At 39.6% G+C, this 18,366-nt stretch overlaps 1 protein-coding gene across 3 annotated transcripts in view; it reads left to right on the top strand.

The window, feature by feature from the left end:
• The window catches only part of LOC128704996 (golgin subfamily A member 4), a gene marked incomplete at its 3' end in the record, with an annotated part of 41,345 nt that extends 23,372 nt beyond the window's left edge, over positions 1-17,973 (top strand). For all 3 annotated transcript variants that reach the window (XM_070092960.1, XM_070092954.1, XM_070092966.1), the window contains 4 exon segments: positions 1,459-1,724; positions 8,027-8,169; positions 10,360-10,456; positions 17,857-17,973. In XM_070092960.1, the coding sequence (XP_069949061.1) occupies positions 1,459-1,724; positions 8,027-8,169; positions 10,360-10,456; positions 17,857-17,973 (623 nt within the window).
• Positions 17,974-18,366: the final 393 nt, after the last annotated feature.

Below are 18,366 nucleotides of genomic sequence, written 5' to 3'. Positions count from 1 at the left end.
ATAAATGAGAGAGAGAAAGAATGAGTACATGAGAGAGGACAGGCGCAGAGTTATATAAACAAACCATGCGAAGGTAAGTTTTGTAAATGAAGTGTACACGTCTGGTTTGTGTACAAGTTACATTGTGTACAGGTTGTCTCTACATTGATACGGTAGAATAAATAAAGAAGAACACTCCCATTCTTATGTAACATCATTTTGAGAAGAAATGATGCTCTGAGTGAAGGCAATGGAAATAAGTCACTAACTTTTTTGGGTTATCCTAGGTTCTCTACACATATGCTGTTATGTATGATAATCTATGTAACTGTATTTGTATGTACCTGAATAAACTTACTTCCATACATATGAAGGAAATAATTTTTTACAGTTACCCCTAGTAACACATTTATGTTAGATTAGAGAAAATGTTATTCTTGCCATCACTTGTAAAAGTTATAAGGCTACCACATCTCATAGTTATGTTTATTTATTCTACTGTGGGGTGTATTTATCATCTTTATATGTTATGCATCGTGTTTATTATATAATTTTGAAAAAAATATCATAGATGGATTAATGAAAATGTGTATATTAACGTAATATACGACATTTAAATGAGACTTGATGATTATTATTATCATTACTAATATGATGTCTGGAGACATAAGACACTCTTACTGATTTTAATATGTACCTGCACGCCAGCACAGTGTGTAAGTTTATTTAGGTACAGGTATGCATAAGTATAATTATCAGAGTATATATAAAATATGAAATAACTTTTAAAAACTCTTGAAATTTTGGAGTTTCCAGACAAAATGGAGAGAGTGCTTACGGATCTCTCAGAGAATGTAAACAAACCAGGTGGGGCGTGGTGACCATATTAGAAAGTCAGGTGGGGGGAGCCGTATAGCGAGTTTTGGTCATAATTTGAAATGACCATATTAGCGGAACGCCGTAAAGCGAAACGCCGTAAAGTGGGGCCCTACTGTACAATTATTACAATATTGCATAACAGTAAATCTTCAAGGGTATATCAAAGGTGATGGTAGCCTGAAACCTAACCTGCTGTATAAGTGGGGTTTTAGAGTATTATTGTACTATTCTTGGAGTACAAGGAACATTGCTGAAGGATTACAGTGCAGTATGACAGCATGTGTAAGAAAGGCCTATGACACCTTGGCTGGAGGCCTATATTTTGAAGCCCTAGTCTTCAGGCTGCCAAGTGTATAAGTAAATCCGGCACTGATTACTGTCTTGACCTTAATTGCGTATTCCTTGTATAGTGCATGTATTATGTAAATATTTCTGTATTTTATGCTCCAGTATTAAGATCTCGATCTTAACTCTGTTTTCTGCACATAGTGCACATATTACATAAATAACTGCATATTTTATTCCCCTCTATTGCCATCTGTTAACGGTGTATACTGTGTATAGTGTATTAAGTAGGTGTGTACTACATCTTTGCCTCAGGGTCACCCAGCAAGTCCGGCTTCCAGTTGGTGGACCTGAGCGATGCTGAAAGCGGAATGACCCCCACCACCACCACCACCAGCGACCCCCCGGGGGAGGGTGGGGTGGCGGGCGTGACCTTCGACCCCACGCTAGCCGTGACCCCCAGCCTGACCACCCCCCGGGTGCGACGCGACTCCGCTGTCAGTGATGTCAGTAGCAGTGATGTCAGCACTGCTCTCTTCCCCATATATGAAGTTCCTGGCGTATACTTCAGCATACCCCAGGTAGTATACTTAGCCACACCACAGGTAGTAACAACAAGCTGTAATAACACTGTACAACAACACTGTACCAACACTGTAATAACACTAACAACTACTGTGGAATGACCCATTATATAGTGCAGTAGATTAGCATGATAGTTATGGTCTTGAAACTCAGTGTTAGACAAAGCTGTGTTAAACACGCTGAAGAACTTATGGGAAAAATTGGGTTATGTTCCGGGAACCCAAGAAATTCCAAACTTTTTTTTTAGGTCAGAATCTTACAAAAATAAAAATAATATTGTAATTTTGTTTATTGTTATTATGTATTATGTTTAATTCATTACTTAAAACTATGAATGTTAAAGACATATTATTACTTATATTTTGGCTGTTGGTATATGTCAATGATTTTAAACAGAGTGGAGAGGGATTTAGTACGTTTATTCAGATACACATAAATACAGTTAAATAAATTATCATACATATCAGCATATGTGTAGATTACCCACCAGGATAACCCAAAATTCAGAAAATGCAACTTATTTCCATGCTGTGGCCCTACTGGGCTGAGGTGGAAAGTTATGGATGGTTTGCTTAAGTGGATGGTCGAGGCTTTAGCACTAAAGTTGATGGATGTACCCGGAGTGGTCAGAAATTGTGTATGTGCAAAAATATGACAGGCTCTCATCTGCTGTCAGCTATCACTTGCATATCAGTAAAAAATACCACATTTTACCAGCTAAGACATGGTTTTATACTGTGTGCAGAGTAATACCCACCATAATGTAAATGATATCCAAGAAAACATGAAAAAAAATAGACATCAGGAAAGTAGGTAGTAGGTTGGTAGACAGCAACCACCCAGGGAAGTACTACCGTCCTGCCAGATGACTGTGAAACAGAAACCTTTAACTGTTTTGCATGATGGTAGGATTGCTGTTTTCTTTTTCTGTCTCATAAACACACTAGATAACAGGGATATCTTGCTACTCCTACTTACACTTGGGTCACACTTCACAGACATGCACATGCTTATATATATACATACATCTAGGTTTTTCTCCTTTTTCTAAATTGTTCTTTATTTCTTCTATTGTCCATGGGGAAGTGGAAAAGAATCTTTCCTCCGTAAGCCATGCGTGTTTATGAGGCGACTAAAATGCCGGGAGCAATGGGCTAGTAACCCCTTCTCCTGTAGACATTTACTAAAAAAGAGAAGAAGAAAAACTTAATAAAACTGGGATGCTTGAATGTGCGTGGATGTAGTGCGGATGACAAGAAACAGATGATTGCTGATGTTATGAATGAAAAGAAGTTGGATGTCCTGGCCCTAAGCGAAACAAAGCTGAAGGGGGTAGGGGAGTTTCGGTGGGGGGAAATAAATGGGATTAAATCTGGAGTATCTGAGAGAGTTAGAGCAAAGGAAGGGGTAGCAGTAATGTTGAAGGATCAGTTATGGAAGGAGAAAAGAGAATATGAATGTGTAAATTCAAGAATTATGTGGATTAAAGTAAAGGTTGGATGCGAAAAGTGGGTCATAAAAAGCGTGTATGCACCTGGAGAAGAGAGGAATGTAGAGGAGAGAGAGAGATTTTGGGAGATGTTAAGTGAATGTATAGGAGCCTTTGAACCAAGTGAGAGAGTAATTGTGGTAGGGGATCTGAATGCTAAAGTAGGAGAAACTTTTAGAGAGGGTGTGGTAGGTAAGTTTGGGGTGCCAGGTGTAAATGATAATGGGAGCCCTTTGATTGAACTTTGTATAGAAAGGGGTTTAGTTATAGGTAATACATATTTTAAGAAAAAGAGGATAAATAAGTATACAAGATGTGATGTAGGGCGAAATGACAGTAGTTTGTTGGATTATGTATTGGTAGATAAAAGACTGTTGAGTAGACTTCAGGATGTACTTGTTTATAGAGGGGCCACAGATATATCAGATCACTTTCTAGTTGTAGCTACACTGAGAGTAAAAGGTAGATGGGATACAAGGAAAATAGAAGCATCAGGGAAGAGAGAGGTAAAGGTTTATAAATTAAAAGAGGAGGCAGTTTGGGTAAGATATAAACAGCTATTGGAAGATAGATGGGCTAATGAGAGCATAGGCAATGGGGTCGAAGAGGTATAGGGTAGGTTTAAAAATGTAGTGTTAGAGTGTTCAGCAGAAGTTTGTGGTTACAAGAAAGTGGGTGCTGGAGGGAAGAGGAGCGATTGGTGGAATGATGATGTAAAGAGAGTAGTAAGGGAGAAAAAGTTAGCATATGAGAAGTTTTTACAAAGTAGAAGTGATGCAAGGAGGGAAGAGTATATGGAGAAAAAGAGAGAGGTTAAGAGAGTGGTGAAGCAATGTAAAAAGAGAGCAAATGAGAGAGTGGGTGAGATGTTATCAATAAATTTTGTTGAAAATAAGAAAAAGTTTTGGAGTGAGATTAACAAGTTAAGGAAGCCTAGAGAAAAAATGGATTTGTCAGTTAAAAATAGGAGAGGAGAATTATTAAATGGAGAGTTAAAGGTATTGGGAAGATGGAGGGAATATTTTGAGGAATTGTTAAATGTTGATGAAGATAGGGAAGCTGTGATTTCGTGTATAGGGCAAGGAGGAATAACATCTTGTAGGAGTGAGGAAGAGCCAGTTGTGAGTGTGGGGGAAGTTCGTGAAGCAGTAGGTAAAATGAAAGGGAGTAAGGCAGCCGGGATTGATGGGATAAGGATAGAAATGTTAAAAGCAGGTGGGGATATAGTTTTGGAGTGGTTGGTGCAATTATTTAATAAATGTATGGAAGAGGGTAAGGTACCTAGGGATTGGCAGAGAGCATGCATAGTTCCTTTGTATAAAGGCAAAGGGGATAAAAGAGAGTGCAAAAATTATAGGGGGATAAGTCTGTTGAGTATACCTGGCAAAGTGTATGGTAGAGTTATTATTGAAAGAATTAAGAGTAAGATGGAAAATAGGATAGCAGATGAACAAGGAGGCTTTAGGAAAGGTAGGGGGTGTGTGGACCAGGTGTTTACAGTGAAACATGTAAGTGAACAGTATTTAGATAAGGCTAAAGAGGTCTTTGTGGCATTTATGGATTTGGAAAAGGCATATGACAGGGTGGATAGGGGGGCAATGTGGCAGATGTTGCAGGTGTATGGTGTAGGAGGTAGGTTACTGAAAGCAGTGAAGAGTTTTTACGAGGATAGTGAGGCTCAAGTTAGAGTATGTAGGAAAGAGGGAAATTATTTCCCAGTAAAAGTAGGCCTTAGATAAGGATGTGTGATGTCACCATGGTTGTTTAATATATTTATAGATGGGGTTGTAAGAGAAGTAAATGCGAGGGTCTTGGCAAGAGGCATGGAGTTAAAAGATAAAGAATCACACATAAAGTGGGAGTTGTCACAGTTGCTCTTTGCAGATGACTCTGTGCTCTTGGGAGATTCTGAAGAGAAGTTGCAGAGATTGGTGGATGAATTTGGTAGGGTGTGCAAAAGAAGAAAATTAAAAGTGAATACAGGAAAGAGTAAGGTTATGAGGATAACAAAAAGATTAGGTGATGAAAGATTGGATATCAGATTGGAGGGAGAGAGTATGGAGGAGGTGAATGTATTCAGATATTTGGGAGTGGATGTGTCAGCGGATGGGTCTATGAAAGATGAGGTGAATCATAGAATTGATGAGGGGAAAAGGGTGAGTGGCGCATTTAGGAGTCTGTGGAGACAAAGAACTTTGTCCTTGGAGGCAAAGAGGGGAATGTATGAGAGTATAGTTTTACCAATGCTCTTATATGGGTGTGAAGCATGGGTGATGAATGTTGTAGCGAGGAGAAGGCTGGAGGCAGTGGAGATGTCATGTCTGAGGGCAATGTGTGGTGTGAATATAATGCACAGAATTCGTAGTTTGGAAGTTAGGAGGAGGTGCGGGATTACCAAAACTGTTGTCCAGAGGGCTGAGGAAGGGTTGTTGAGGTGGTTCGGACATGTAGAGAGAATGGAGCGAAACAGATTGACTTCAAGAGTGTATCAGTCTGTAGTGGAAGGAAGGCGGGGTAGGGGTTGGCCTAGGAAAGATTGGAGGGAGGGGGTAAAGGAGGTTTTGTGTGCAAGGGGCTTGGACTTCCAGCATGCATGCGTGAGTGTGTTTGATAGGAGTGAATGGAGACAAATGGTTTTTAACCCTTTGACTGTCGCAACCCCCAATCCTGAGGTGTCTCCTGGTGTCGCAAAATTTAAAAAAAAAAAAAATTATTTTTTCTTATGAAATGATAGAGAATCTTTTCCCGATTGTAATGACACCAAAAAAAACGAAATTTGATGGAAAACTGACGGAATTATGCTCTCGCGAAGTTAGGGACCTCGGCGCTGTTTACAAATCGGCGATTTCGCCCACTTTGAGCCCTATTTTCGGCTAATTCCATTGTTCCAGTCGCCCAAACTCATAGCTACTTCTTTAGAACTCCATTTTTTCTATCGATTGAGTACAAGAAACTGCCCATTTACTGATTTCAACTACCTAATAATGTGGTCAGAAATTTGCAATTTGGCCAATTTCACGAAAACTAAAAAATATGACAATTTCAAAATAAGGTCCAGAATGAACAATGCAGACATTCCTGGCTCTAAAATAACGTTTTCTTTGTTCATCAGTCATGTCTCCAGGCCCCTCTGATATTACTCTTGCTTTCTATTTTGAATTTTTATTCAAACAAAAAATATTAGACTTACTATTATGCAGACTACGGCAATGCTGTAATAACTGTATAAATAACATCAACCCATTCATGACTGCATATTAGAATGGCTAGTTGGACATTTTTTGGACAATGGCATCATTTGTTTACTTTTGAACATTGGCAAAAATCAAACATTTCCCCTACTTTGAGCTCCATTTCTAGGTTCTTTTTATAGTAAAATCAATCAAAAACACCTCTATTTCTGTAATATGTTTTCCATTCTATCAAATGAGACCAAGAAAACGAGAATACAACCATAAATACTATACGAAAATAGACCACAAAGTCGGCATTTTAATTAAAAAAAACGGTCGGAGTTTTTTTTTTCTCATTATGCACTGCGTGCTCCAGGATTTTTTTTATATGGTGCACACTTTATGAGTACTTGAAGTGCTGTTGGAGTGTGAGCAAAGTAACATTTATGAAGGGGTTCAGGGAAACCGGCAGGCCGGACTTGAGTCCTGGAGATGGGAAGTACAGTGCCTGCACTCTGAAGGAGGGGTGTTAATGTTGCAGTTTAAAAACTGTAGTGTAAAGCACCCTTCTGGCAAGACAGTGATGGAGTGAATGATGGTGAAAGTTTTTCTTTTTCGGGCCACCCTGCCTTGGTGGGAATCTGCCAGTGTGTTAATAAATAAAAAAAAATCAGGAAAGCTTCTCAAGTCTATCAGCTTGTGTTGTTACTGTTGGGGTTGTGACATCCCCAGGGTTATTGTGATGACTCCGAGGTTGTTATTATTGTTGGGATTGTGACAACCCCAGTGTTGTTATTGTTGGACTGTAATGACCCCAGGGTTGTTATTATTGTTGGGGTTGTGATGACCCCAGGGTTGTTATTGTTGGGGTTGTGATGACCCCAGTGTTATTGTTGGGGTTACCAGTTTTGTTGTTGTTGGGGTTGTGATGATCCCAGGGTTGTTGTTGTTGGGGTTGTGATGATCCCAGGGTGGTTGTGCCAACCCCAGAGTCGTTGTGAAATTACCAGAATGTTTGTTCTCTCAGTTTGTATATAAACATTATCTGCAACAGGCTGACAGTTGAGTATAAGTAGTTTATTAAGGTACAAGCACACACAAGTACACCTTAATGTTATACACCTTTGTATAAACATTGTATCATGCTGAAATAAAGTATATCTTATCTTAACTATTCCTTCACTGTACCTTCACTGTACCTTCACTGTACCTTCACTGTACTTTCACTGTACCTTCACTGTACCTTCACTGTTCCTTGACTGTACCTTCACTGTTCCTTGACTGTACCTTCACTGTTCCTTGACTGTACCTTCACTGTTCCTTGACTGTACCTTCACTGTTCCTTCACTGTACCTTCACTGTTCCTTGACTGTACCTTCACTGTTCCTTGACTGTACCTTCACTGTTCCTTGACTGTACCTTCACTGTTCCTTGACTGTACCTTCACTGTTCCTTCACTGTACCTTCACTGTTCCTTGACTGTACCTTTACTGTTCTTTCACTGTACCTTCACTGTTCCTTGACTGTACCTTCACTGTTCCTTCACTGTACCTTCACTGTTCCTTGACTGTACCTTTACTGTTCCTTCACTGTACCTTCACCGTTCCTTCACTGTACCTTAACTGTTCATTGACAGAGTGATTTGGAGTCATCCAGTGAATGGGAAGACAGTAACAGCAACAACACAGTTACAACAACGACCGTGGAACGACTTAGTAAGGACACGGTGTACCAGGCCTACCTTAAGATGCGACAACGATACCACAAGTACAAGGGCAGGTACGACTGGCCTCTAGCTGTCATCCCACCATCATTATCTGCTTGTAGTTGCAGCTGTAGTTATGATAGTGGGGTACTATCTACATTGTAGTTTGGTCTTGGTATCTTGACTGGAATAGAAGTGTGCGAGATAATTTTTATTGATCTCACACACTTCTATTCCAGTCAAGATACCAAGACCAAAAGAGGCATCATCATCGGGTTTTTCCTAAGAGCATACCGAATTTGTAGTCCTGAGTTTCTTGACGAGGAATGTACTTACATTCACCAAACATTCACTGAGTTACAATTTCCTTCTTTTTTCATCAAAGACTGCAAGAAAAGAGCTCTTCAGATCATCAATTCTCCACGCATCAATACCGCTCCCAACAAAGTTATAATTCTTCCCAACAGCCAGGTTGCACTAAACGTCTCAAAAGTACTTTCACAAGCTAACACCAGAGTCGCCATCGCTTCTACCACTTCAATAAAGGATCTAACCAGGACAAAACCCAAGCACCACGAACCAGTCAATGCAGGAGTTTACACTATACCCTGTGGAGGCTGTGACAAGATCTACGTAGGTGAAACAGCAAGAAACCTCGACACCCGCCTCAATGAACACATATACGCATGTAGGAACGACAACTTAAACAACGCCTGTGTACAACACCGAAATTCCACCAATCATCTTATGAAATTCAGAGACGCCCAATTAGTGATAAAAGAAACTAATTTCCGCACACGCAAGTGCCTTGAATCAGCACTGATCGCTGTTTCGAATACAATTAAACAAAACAACGGCAGCTTCACCATCTCCGAAGTCTTAGCAAGAATCCTCCTGAAAACAGTAAACCCTGCCATCACATAGTCTCTCCTGTTATACTACACAAAGCACAGAGAGTGAACACTGAAACAAGCTGCCTCATTCCAGTTTATATTTGTCCAACCTATTTTTATGTTACCCAAGTAATAGCTTTTATATCCTTTTACTCATGTACGAATTAATTGCTCTACCATATTGTATTACTTTTGTCACTACCACTACTACTACTACTACTACTACTACTACTACTACCACTACCACTAGTGAACATTGAAATGGTACCTCACTAGTATGATAGTGGTGTACTATCTACATTGTAGTTATGATAGTTGTGTACTATCTACAGTGTAGTTATGATAGTGGTGTACTCTACAGTGTAGTTATAATAGTGGTGTTCTATCAACAGTGTAGTTACAGCAGTAGTTATGATAGGGGTGTACTATCTACAGTGTAGTTACAGCAGTAGTTATGATAGTGGTGTACTGTCTATAGTGTAGTCACAGCAGTAGTTACAATAATGTACTATATGCAGTGTAGTTACAACAGTAGTTATGATAGTGGTGTACTAGCTAGAGTGTAGTTACAGCAGTAGTTATGATAGTATACTATCTACAGTGTATTTTGCAGCATATACTATCTACAGTGTAGTTGCAGCAGTAGTTACAATAGTATACTATCTACAGTGTAGTTACAGTGTTATGATAGTAGTGTACTATCTACAATACTTAACTATTAACAGAGCTGAGGAGGGTACCTGAGGTAGTTCAGACATATAGGAAGGATGGATAAGGATAAGCTGACAAATGAAGGTATATAAACAGGCTTTAAGCTGTAGTGGCTGAAGCATCCTGCAGGCTTGTATGTGTGTGTGTGTGTTAGGAGTGAGTGGAAGACAGTGGTTCTTAATGAGTGTGTTGTTGGAGTGTGAGAGAGGTGACTTGTGAAGGGATTCAGGGAAATGAGTTAGCTGGACTTGAGTCCTGGAGGTGGGAAGTACAGTGACTGTACTCTGAAGGATGAGTGAGGATGTTACAGTACTGGAAGTGGGAGGTACAGTGACTGCACTCTGAAGGATGAGCGAGGATGTTACAATTCTTAGGTACTGTTATGACCCTTATGGACGTATTTCTTCCACATAATAATAATGATATTTATAATTATAATAATATGAAAATACTGATGATGATATAATAATAATGATATGATAATATAATTATTTTATAACAATTGATAATAATAATTGCGCTGCTGCTCGTACACTTTAGTTTTCCATATAATCAACATAATTTGATGTTATTTTGTTTAGAAACCTAAATCTTTTTTTTTTAAGCCATACTTCCTCGTAAAATGTATTGTCAATGTTGTGAACAAGTGTCCTCTGGCAGGTACTCTGACCTGGCACGAGCATATAAGGAGAAGGAGAAGGAGTCAGAGAAACTGCGTGATGTTCTCACCAAAACACAAGACAAGGCTCTCCGGAAAGTAAGTTGATGACCCCCTGGTTTAAGGTTGTTATGACCCTCTGGGTTAAGGTCGTGCTATGACCCTTGCATTAAGGTCGTGTTACAACCCTCTGGCTTAAGGTCATGATGATCCCCTGGCTTAAGGTCATGATGATCCCCTGCTTTAAGCTCATGATGACCCCCTGACTTAGGGTCATGTTATGACCCCCTGACTTAAGGTCATGTTACAACCTCCTGGCTTAAGGTCGTTATGACCCCCTGGCTTAAGGTTGTGATGACCCCCTGGGTTAAGGTCATGTTACAATCCAACTTGATCACCTCTGCTAACCTCCTCCACCCTGATGTTAAGTTGTAGAGTTGATCATCAATTATCTGGCACCGTTGAGGGTGAAGGTGTGGCAGACAGTCAGGTTGCTCTCACAGTTCCGTTAACTCAAATTCTGGTTACAACAGTTCCATTAGCACAAAATTTGAATAGCACTAATTTTGAATAGAGCTAACTTTGGTTAGCGTTAATCTTGATTAGTATTAATCTTGATTAGTATTAGTCTTGATTAGTGTTAATTTCAGTTAGTACAAATTGTGATTAGTATGAATTTAGATTACAAATTTAGATTAGTAAGAATTTAGATTAATACAAATTTTGATGAGTACAAATTTAGATTAGTACAACTAGAGATTAGTATAAATTCAGATTAGTATAAATTTTGATTATTACAAATTTTGATTAGTACGAATTTAGATTAGTACGAATTTCGATTAGTACAAATTAAGTACAAATTTAGTACAGATTTAGTACAAGCAGTCCTCCTCTGTATTTGAAGAAGCCTACTTCATAGGCCTAACATTTTCAACCACAATGACTGCAACATCTTTCAGTGGCTCTTGTTGCATAGATATTGCTCTTAGCAATACAGTGGAACTCCGGTTTTTGTACGGTCTGCATATCGTACAATTCGGATTTAGAACACTTTTTTGGGCAAAATTTTGGTCCGGATTTTGTACCTTCATCCGGAAATTGTACGCATCAGACACGTCTGCTTGCCCGTGATGCCGTCACTTACGTGTCTCAGTCTGACATTGTCACTGGTTGAGTGAGCATTCATCTGAAACATTTCACAATTTTTGTGCTTGTTTATTGATTGCGACTGTGAAATAAGCCACCATGGACCCCCAAAAAGTTCCTAGTGCCAGCCCTGTGGTAAAGAAGGTGAGAAAGACGATGTGATGTTGGATGTGAGTGGCCAGGATGTGGAAGAGTTGGTGGAGGACCACAGGGAAGAGCTAACCACTGAAGAGCTGCAACACCTTCATCTGGAATAGCAACAGACCACAACTGAGGAAATTGCTTTAGAGGAGGAGGAAGAGAGAGGGAAGGATGTGCCTTCTTCAGTGATTAACCCTTTGACTGTCGCAAGCCCCTTTCTGAAACTGTCATTCTATGCCGCAGAATTTTTGGAAAAAAAAATTATTTTTTCTTATGAAATGATTGAGAATCTTTTCCCGATGGTAATGACACCAAAATTACGAAATTTGGCTGAAAACTCACAGAATTACGCTCCTGTGAAGTTAGTGGTCTCAGCGACGTATACGCATCGGCGATTTTGCCGACTTTGAGCCAGTTCTGTTCCAGTTGACCAAACTCATAGCTATTTCTTTAGAACTCCATTTTTTCGATCAATTGAGTACAAGAAACTGCCCATTTACCGATTTGAACTACCCATTAAAGTGGTCAGAAATTGGAAATTTGGCCAATTTCACGCAAATTAAAAAAGATGCCAATTTCAAAATAGGGTCCAGAATAAACAATGTAGACATTCTTGGCACTAAAATAACATATGCTCTGTTTATTAGTCACGTCTCTAGACCCCTCTTATATTACTATTGCTTTCTATTTTGATTTTTTATTCATACAAAAAATTCAAAATTTACTGTTATGCAGACTACTGCATTATTGTAAAAATGGTATAAATAATATTAGTGCACTAGTGAAAGAATATTAGACTCCCCAGTTGACGTGTATTGTACGTGTGGTGTGATTTGCTTACTCTTGAACATTGGTAAAAATTGAACATTTCCGCTACTTTGAGCTCAATTTCAAGGTCGTTTTCATTGTGAAGCTAATCAAAATCATCTCTATTTCTGCAATATGTTTTCCATTTTATCACGTGAGACCATGAAAACGAGAATACAACAATAAATACTATACGAAAATACACCTCAATGTTGGCGTTTTAATTCAAGAAAACGGTCAGTTTTTTTTCCCTCATTATGCACTGTGTGCTGCAGGATTTTTTTTATGTGGTGCACACTGACCACACAGACCCATTTTCTCACATGTGGGCCTACCAGCTTTCTCCTGCTTGATTTGAAGCCGCCAGAATTATTGAGTGTATATACGTCCGAAACACTGGCTCGTAAGACATATATATACGACCAAAACAGTCAAAGGGTTAAGGACGTGTGCAAACTGGAATGAGTTGCAAACTTTTGTTGAAAAATATCACCCTGACAAAGCTGATACAAGCTGTATCTACAACATGTTCACTGACAATACCTTGTCCTACTTTAGGCAAATCTTAAAGAGACGCCAGAAACAGAGCTCTCTGGACAGATTTTTAGTGTGACAGGGTCCAGCGCCAGTAAAAAACAAAGAAGGGAAGTAACCCCAGAGAGGGCTTTGATATCTGAAGTCCTTATGGAGGGGATTTCCCTTCCAAATGATAACTTCGACTCCCTCTCCCCTCCTCGCTGCCTTCAATACGCCAACAAGGGTCTTTAGTAAATGTATGTAATGTTCATTTATCATTAAAATTAGTCATTTATATTTCTCATTGTTTTCTATATGTAAAACTATATTTTTTCTTTAAAAAATGTATTTTTTGTTAATATTTTTGGGTGTCTGGAATACATTAATTGTGTATTTACATTATTTCTTATGGGAAATATTAATTTGGTTTTCATATGTTTCGGATTTAGATCGACCTTCTGGAATGGATTAAGTATAAAAACTGGAGTTCCACTGTATTTGGCTGCTGGATTGAGACAAATATTTTTGTCTGTGTTTGTGTTGGAGAAGGACCTGCCTAGTATGGGCCAGTAGGCCTGCTGTGGTGCTCCTCCTTATGTTCTTATGGAAAATGTATCAAAACATCAGTTGTAAAACTTTGAAGTACTTGTACTCGCTGGAGCGCAGGCGAGAGAGATGCATCATTATCTACATTTGGAAAATCCTAAAAGGAATGATCCTTAACCCTTTGAGGGTTTTGGTCGTACTAGTACGTCTTACGCGTAGGGGTTTTTGACGTACTAGTACTCATAAATTCTAGCGGCCTCAAATCTAGTGGGAGAAAGCTGGTATGCCTTCATATGAAAGAATGGGTCTATGTGGTCAGTGTGCACAGTCTAAAAAAAATCCTGCAGCACACAGTGCATAATGAGAAAAAAAAAACTTTGACCATTTTTTTTTAATAAATCAGCGACTTTGCAGTGTATTTTCGTATGGTATTTATTGTTGTATTCTAGTTTTCTTGGTCTCATTTTATAGAATGGAAGACATATTACAGAAATTGAGATGATTTTGACTGGTTTTACAAAGAAAGGTGCCTTGAAATTGAGCTCAAAGTAGCAGAAATGTTCGATTTTTACCAAACTTCAAAAGTAAACAAATCGTGCCAAGCGTGCAATACACGTCAACTGGTGAGTCTAATATTCTTTCACAAGTGCACCAATAATATTTATACCATTTTTTACACTAATGCAGTAGTCTGCATAACAGTAAATCTTATATTTTTTGTGAAAATAAAAATTCAAACTGGAAAGCAAAAGAATATAAGAGGGGCCTTGAGACGTGACTAATGACTAGAGGAAATGTCATTTTAGTGCCAGGAATGTCTTTCTTGTTTATTCTGGACCCTATTCGGAAATTGGCATCTTTTGAAATTTGTGTGAAATTGGCAAAATTGCTAAATTCTGACCACTGTACTGGATAGTTGTATTTCATAAATGAGTGGTTTCTTGCACCCATTCGATAGAAAAAATGGAGTTCTAGCGGAATATTCATGTTTTTAGTCGACTAGTACAGTGAAATTGGCCGAAAATGGGGCTCAAAGTGGGCAAAATCGCCGATGCGTAAACATCGCCGAGACCGCTAACTTTGCGAGAGCATAATTCCGTAAGTTTTCTATCAAATTTCAAACTTTTGGTGTTTACCTGGAGTTTACCTGGAGAGAGTTCCGGGGGTCAACGCCCCCGCGGCCCGGTCTGAGACCAGGCCTCCTGGTGGATCAGAGCCTGATCAGCCAGGCTGTTGCTGCTGGCTGCACGCAAACCAACATACGAGCCACAGCCCGGCTGATCCGGAACTGACTTTAACTGGGCAGGCAGTACAAAATATCCCCAATGAAAAGTAGGGGCACCATTGGTACAGTAAGAGTAAACACCATAAGTGTCTGGGGCCCAAGACTGTTCAACAGCCTCCCACTAGGCATAAGGGAAATACCAGTAGACACATGGCTGCCTTCAAGAGGGAGCTGGACAGATACTTAGTCGTTGCTGGATCAGCCGGGCTGTGGTTCGTATGTTGGACTGTGCGGCCAGCAGTAACAGCCTGGTTGATCATGCCCTAATTCACTGGGAGGCCTGGTCGTGGACTGGGCCGCGGGGGTGTTGATCCCCAGAATACCCTCCAGGTAGATCAGTCCTGGATAATTGATGACATACAGTACTCTACTGTATGAGATATTGCATTGATGTCCTGGTGGCAAAGTTAGCAACTAGTATTTATTTCTAATTTGTTGCTCGTGCTCTTGAAAACTTTGATGTTAGTTGACTAACTAGTAGCATGAGGACTATTAGTGGTTAGTTTGTATTAGTAGTCAACTTTGATACTAAGAATATTTATTATATTAACACATTGGCCATTTCCCACCAAGGCAGGGTGGCCTGAAAAAGAAAAACTTTCATCATCATTCACTACATCACTGTCTTGCCAGAGGTGCGCTTACACTACAGTTATAAAACTGCAACATTAACACCCCTCCTTCAGAGTGCCAGCACTGTACTTCCCATCTCCAGGAATCAAGTCCAGCCTGCCGGTTTCCCTGAATACAGTGGACCCCCGGTTAACGATATTTTTTCATTCCAGAAGTATGTTCAGGTGCCAGTACTGACCGAATTTGTTCCCATAAGGAATATTGTGAAGTAGGTTAGTCCATTTCAGACCCCCAAACATACACGTACAAACGCACTTACATAAATACACTTACATAATTGGTCGCATTGGGAGGTGATCGTTAAGCGGGGGTCCACTGTACCTTCATAAATGTTACCTTGCTTACACTCCAACAACAAGTCAAGTCGTAAAACCATTTGTCTCCATTCACTCGTATCTAACATGCTCACGTACGCTTGCTGGAAGTCCAAGCCCCTCGCACACAAAACCTCCTTTATCCCCTCCCTGCAACCTTTCCTAGGCTGACCCCTACCCCTGCCTTCCCTCCACTACAGATTTATATACTCTTGAAGTCATTCTATTCCATTCCATCCTCTCTACATGTCCAAACCATCTCAATAATCCCTCCTCAGCCTTCTAGATAATAGTTTTGGTAATCCCACACCTCCTCCTAATCTCCAAACTATGGATTCTCTGCATTATATTCACACCACACATTGCCCTCAGACATGACATCTCCACTGCCTCCAGCCTTCTCCTTGTTGCAACATTCACAACCCATGTCTCACACCCATGCAAGAGTGTTGGTATAACTGTATCTCATACATTTCCCTCTTTGCTTTCATGGATGAAGTTTTTTGTTTCCACAGCCTCCTCAGTGCACCACTCACCTTTTTCCCCTTGTTAATTCTATGATTCACCTCATCCTTCATAGACCCATCTGCTGACACTTCCACTCCCAAATATCTGAACACATTCACCTCCATACACTCTCCTTCCAATCTGATATTCAATCTTCTTTGCCTAATTTTTTTGTTATCCTCATCACCTTACTCTTTCCTATATTCACTTTTAATTTCCTTCTTTTACATACCCTACCAAACTCATCAACCAACCTCTGCAACTTCTCTTCAGAATCCCCCAAAAGCACAGTGTCATCAGCAAAGAGCAACTATGACAACTCCCACTTTGTGTTAAATTCTTTATCTTTTGACCTCACATCTCTTGCCAACACCCGAGCATTCACTTCTCTTACAACTCCATCTATAAATATATTAAACAACTATGGTGACATCACACATTCCTGTCTAAGGCCTACTTTTACTGGGAAATAATCTCCCTCTCACCTACATACTCTAACCTGAGCCTCACTGTCCTCGTAAAAACTTTTCACCGCTTTCAATAACCTGCTGTATAGCCCTTGTGGCTTAGCGCTTCTTTTTGATTATAATAATAATTTCAATAACCTACCTCCTATTCTATACATTTGCAGTATCTGCCACATTGCCCCCTATCCACCCTATCATATGCCTTTTCCAAATCATAAATGCCACAAATATCTCTTGACCCTTATCTAAATACTGTTCACCTATATGTTTCACTTCAAACACTTGGTTTACACACCCCCTGCCCTTCCTAAAGTCTTCTAGTTCATCTGCTCTCCGTCTTACTCTTAATTCTTCCAGTAATAACTACCATACACTTTATCAGGTATACTCAACACACTTGTTCCTCTATAATTTTTACACTTTCTTGTCCCCTTTATACAAAGGAACTGTTCTAGAATGCTCCCTAAGAATAATAATAAAATTAATTATGTATGCTTTGATGACCATGGTTGTTTAATATGGTAATTGTGTGTGATTGATTGTGATCAGTGTGTGGTTGATTGTGATCAGTGTGTGGTTGATTGTGATCAGTGTGTGATTGATTGTGATCAGTGTGTGATTGATTGTGATGAGTGTGTGGTTGATTGTGATCAGTGTGTGATTGATTGTGATCAGTGTGTGATTGATTGTGATCAGTGTGTGGTTGATTGTGATCAGTGTGTGATTGATTGTGATCAGTGTGTGGTTGATTGTGATCAGTGTGTGGTTGATTGTGATCAGTGTATGGTTGATTGTGGTACTAGGTGAGTCATCAGTAAGTGTATGGTTGATTGTGGTACTAGGTGAGTCATCAGTAAGTGTATGGTTGATTGTGGTACTAGGTGAGTCATCAGTAAGTGTATGGTTGATTGTGGTACTAGGTGAGTCATCAGTAAGTGTATGGTTGATTGTGGTACTAGGTGAGTCATCAGTAAGTATATGGTTGATTGTGGTACTAGGTGAGTCATCAGTAAGTGTATGGTTGATTGTGGTACTAGGTGAGTCATTGGTAAGTATATGGTTGATTGTGGTACTAGGTGAGTCATCAGTAAGTGTATGGTTGATTGTGCTGAACTAACTGGTTGACTGTGGTTGCAGGTGAGTGAGCTGAGAGAACAGTGCAGCTTGGAACAGCAAGCCAAGGCTCACCTGGAACAAGAGCTTCGCAGTGACCTGGAGGAGAAAGATCACAAGATAACAGCTTTACTTACTAAGGTCAGTAATACAACAATACCACAACTGTTCCAGGCAGCATGGTTATGGTATTAATGTTGTCTTGAGAAGTCATCCAGGGTACAATCGTACCATTGTTCATGGGGTATTACTCTATTAAATGTCTATGAAGTGTGTAATGTTATAGTAGTGATGGTTATAGTGACTGCTACCTGCATGGTACTGCATAGTGGCTGCTACTTGTATGATACCTGTATAGTATCTGCTACCTGTATCATACCTGTATAGTAGATATTTTGTGTAGGTGTGCATGGATATATGTAGATTTGTTACCTGTATCATACCTGTATAGTATCTGCTGCCTGTATGATAGTATATCTGTGTAGTGTCTGGTACCTGTATGATACCTGTATAGCAAACATTTTATGTAGATGT

The sequence above is a fragment of the Cherax quadricarinatus genome, chromosome 3, assembly GCF_038502225.1.
Source record: "Cherax quadricarinatus isolate ZL_2023a chromosome 3, ASM3850222v1, whole genome shotgun sequence".
In the NCBI taxonomy this organism is placed as follows: domain Eukaryota; kingdom Metazoa; phylum Arthropoda; class Malacostraca; order Decapoda; family Parastacidae; genus Cherax; species Cherax quadricarinatus.
This window is presented reverse-complemented; position numbering and strand designations above follow the sequence as displayed.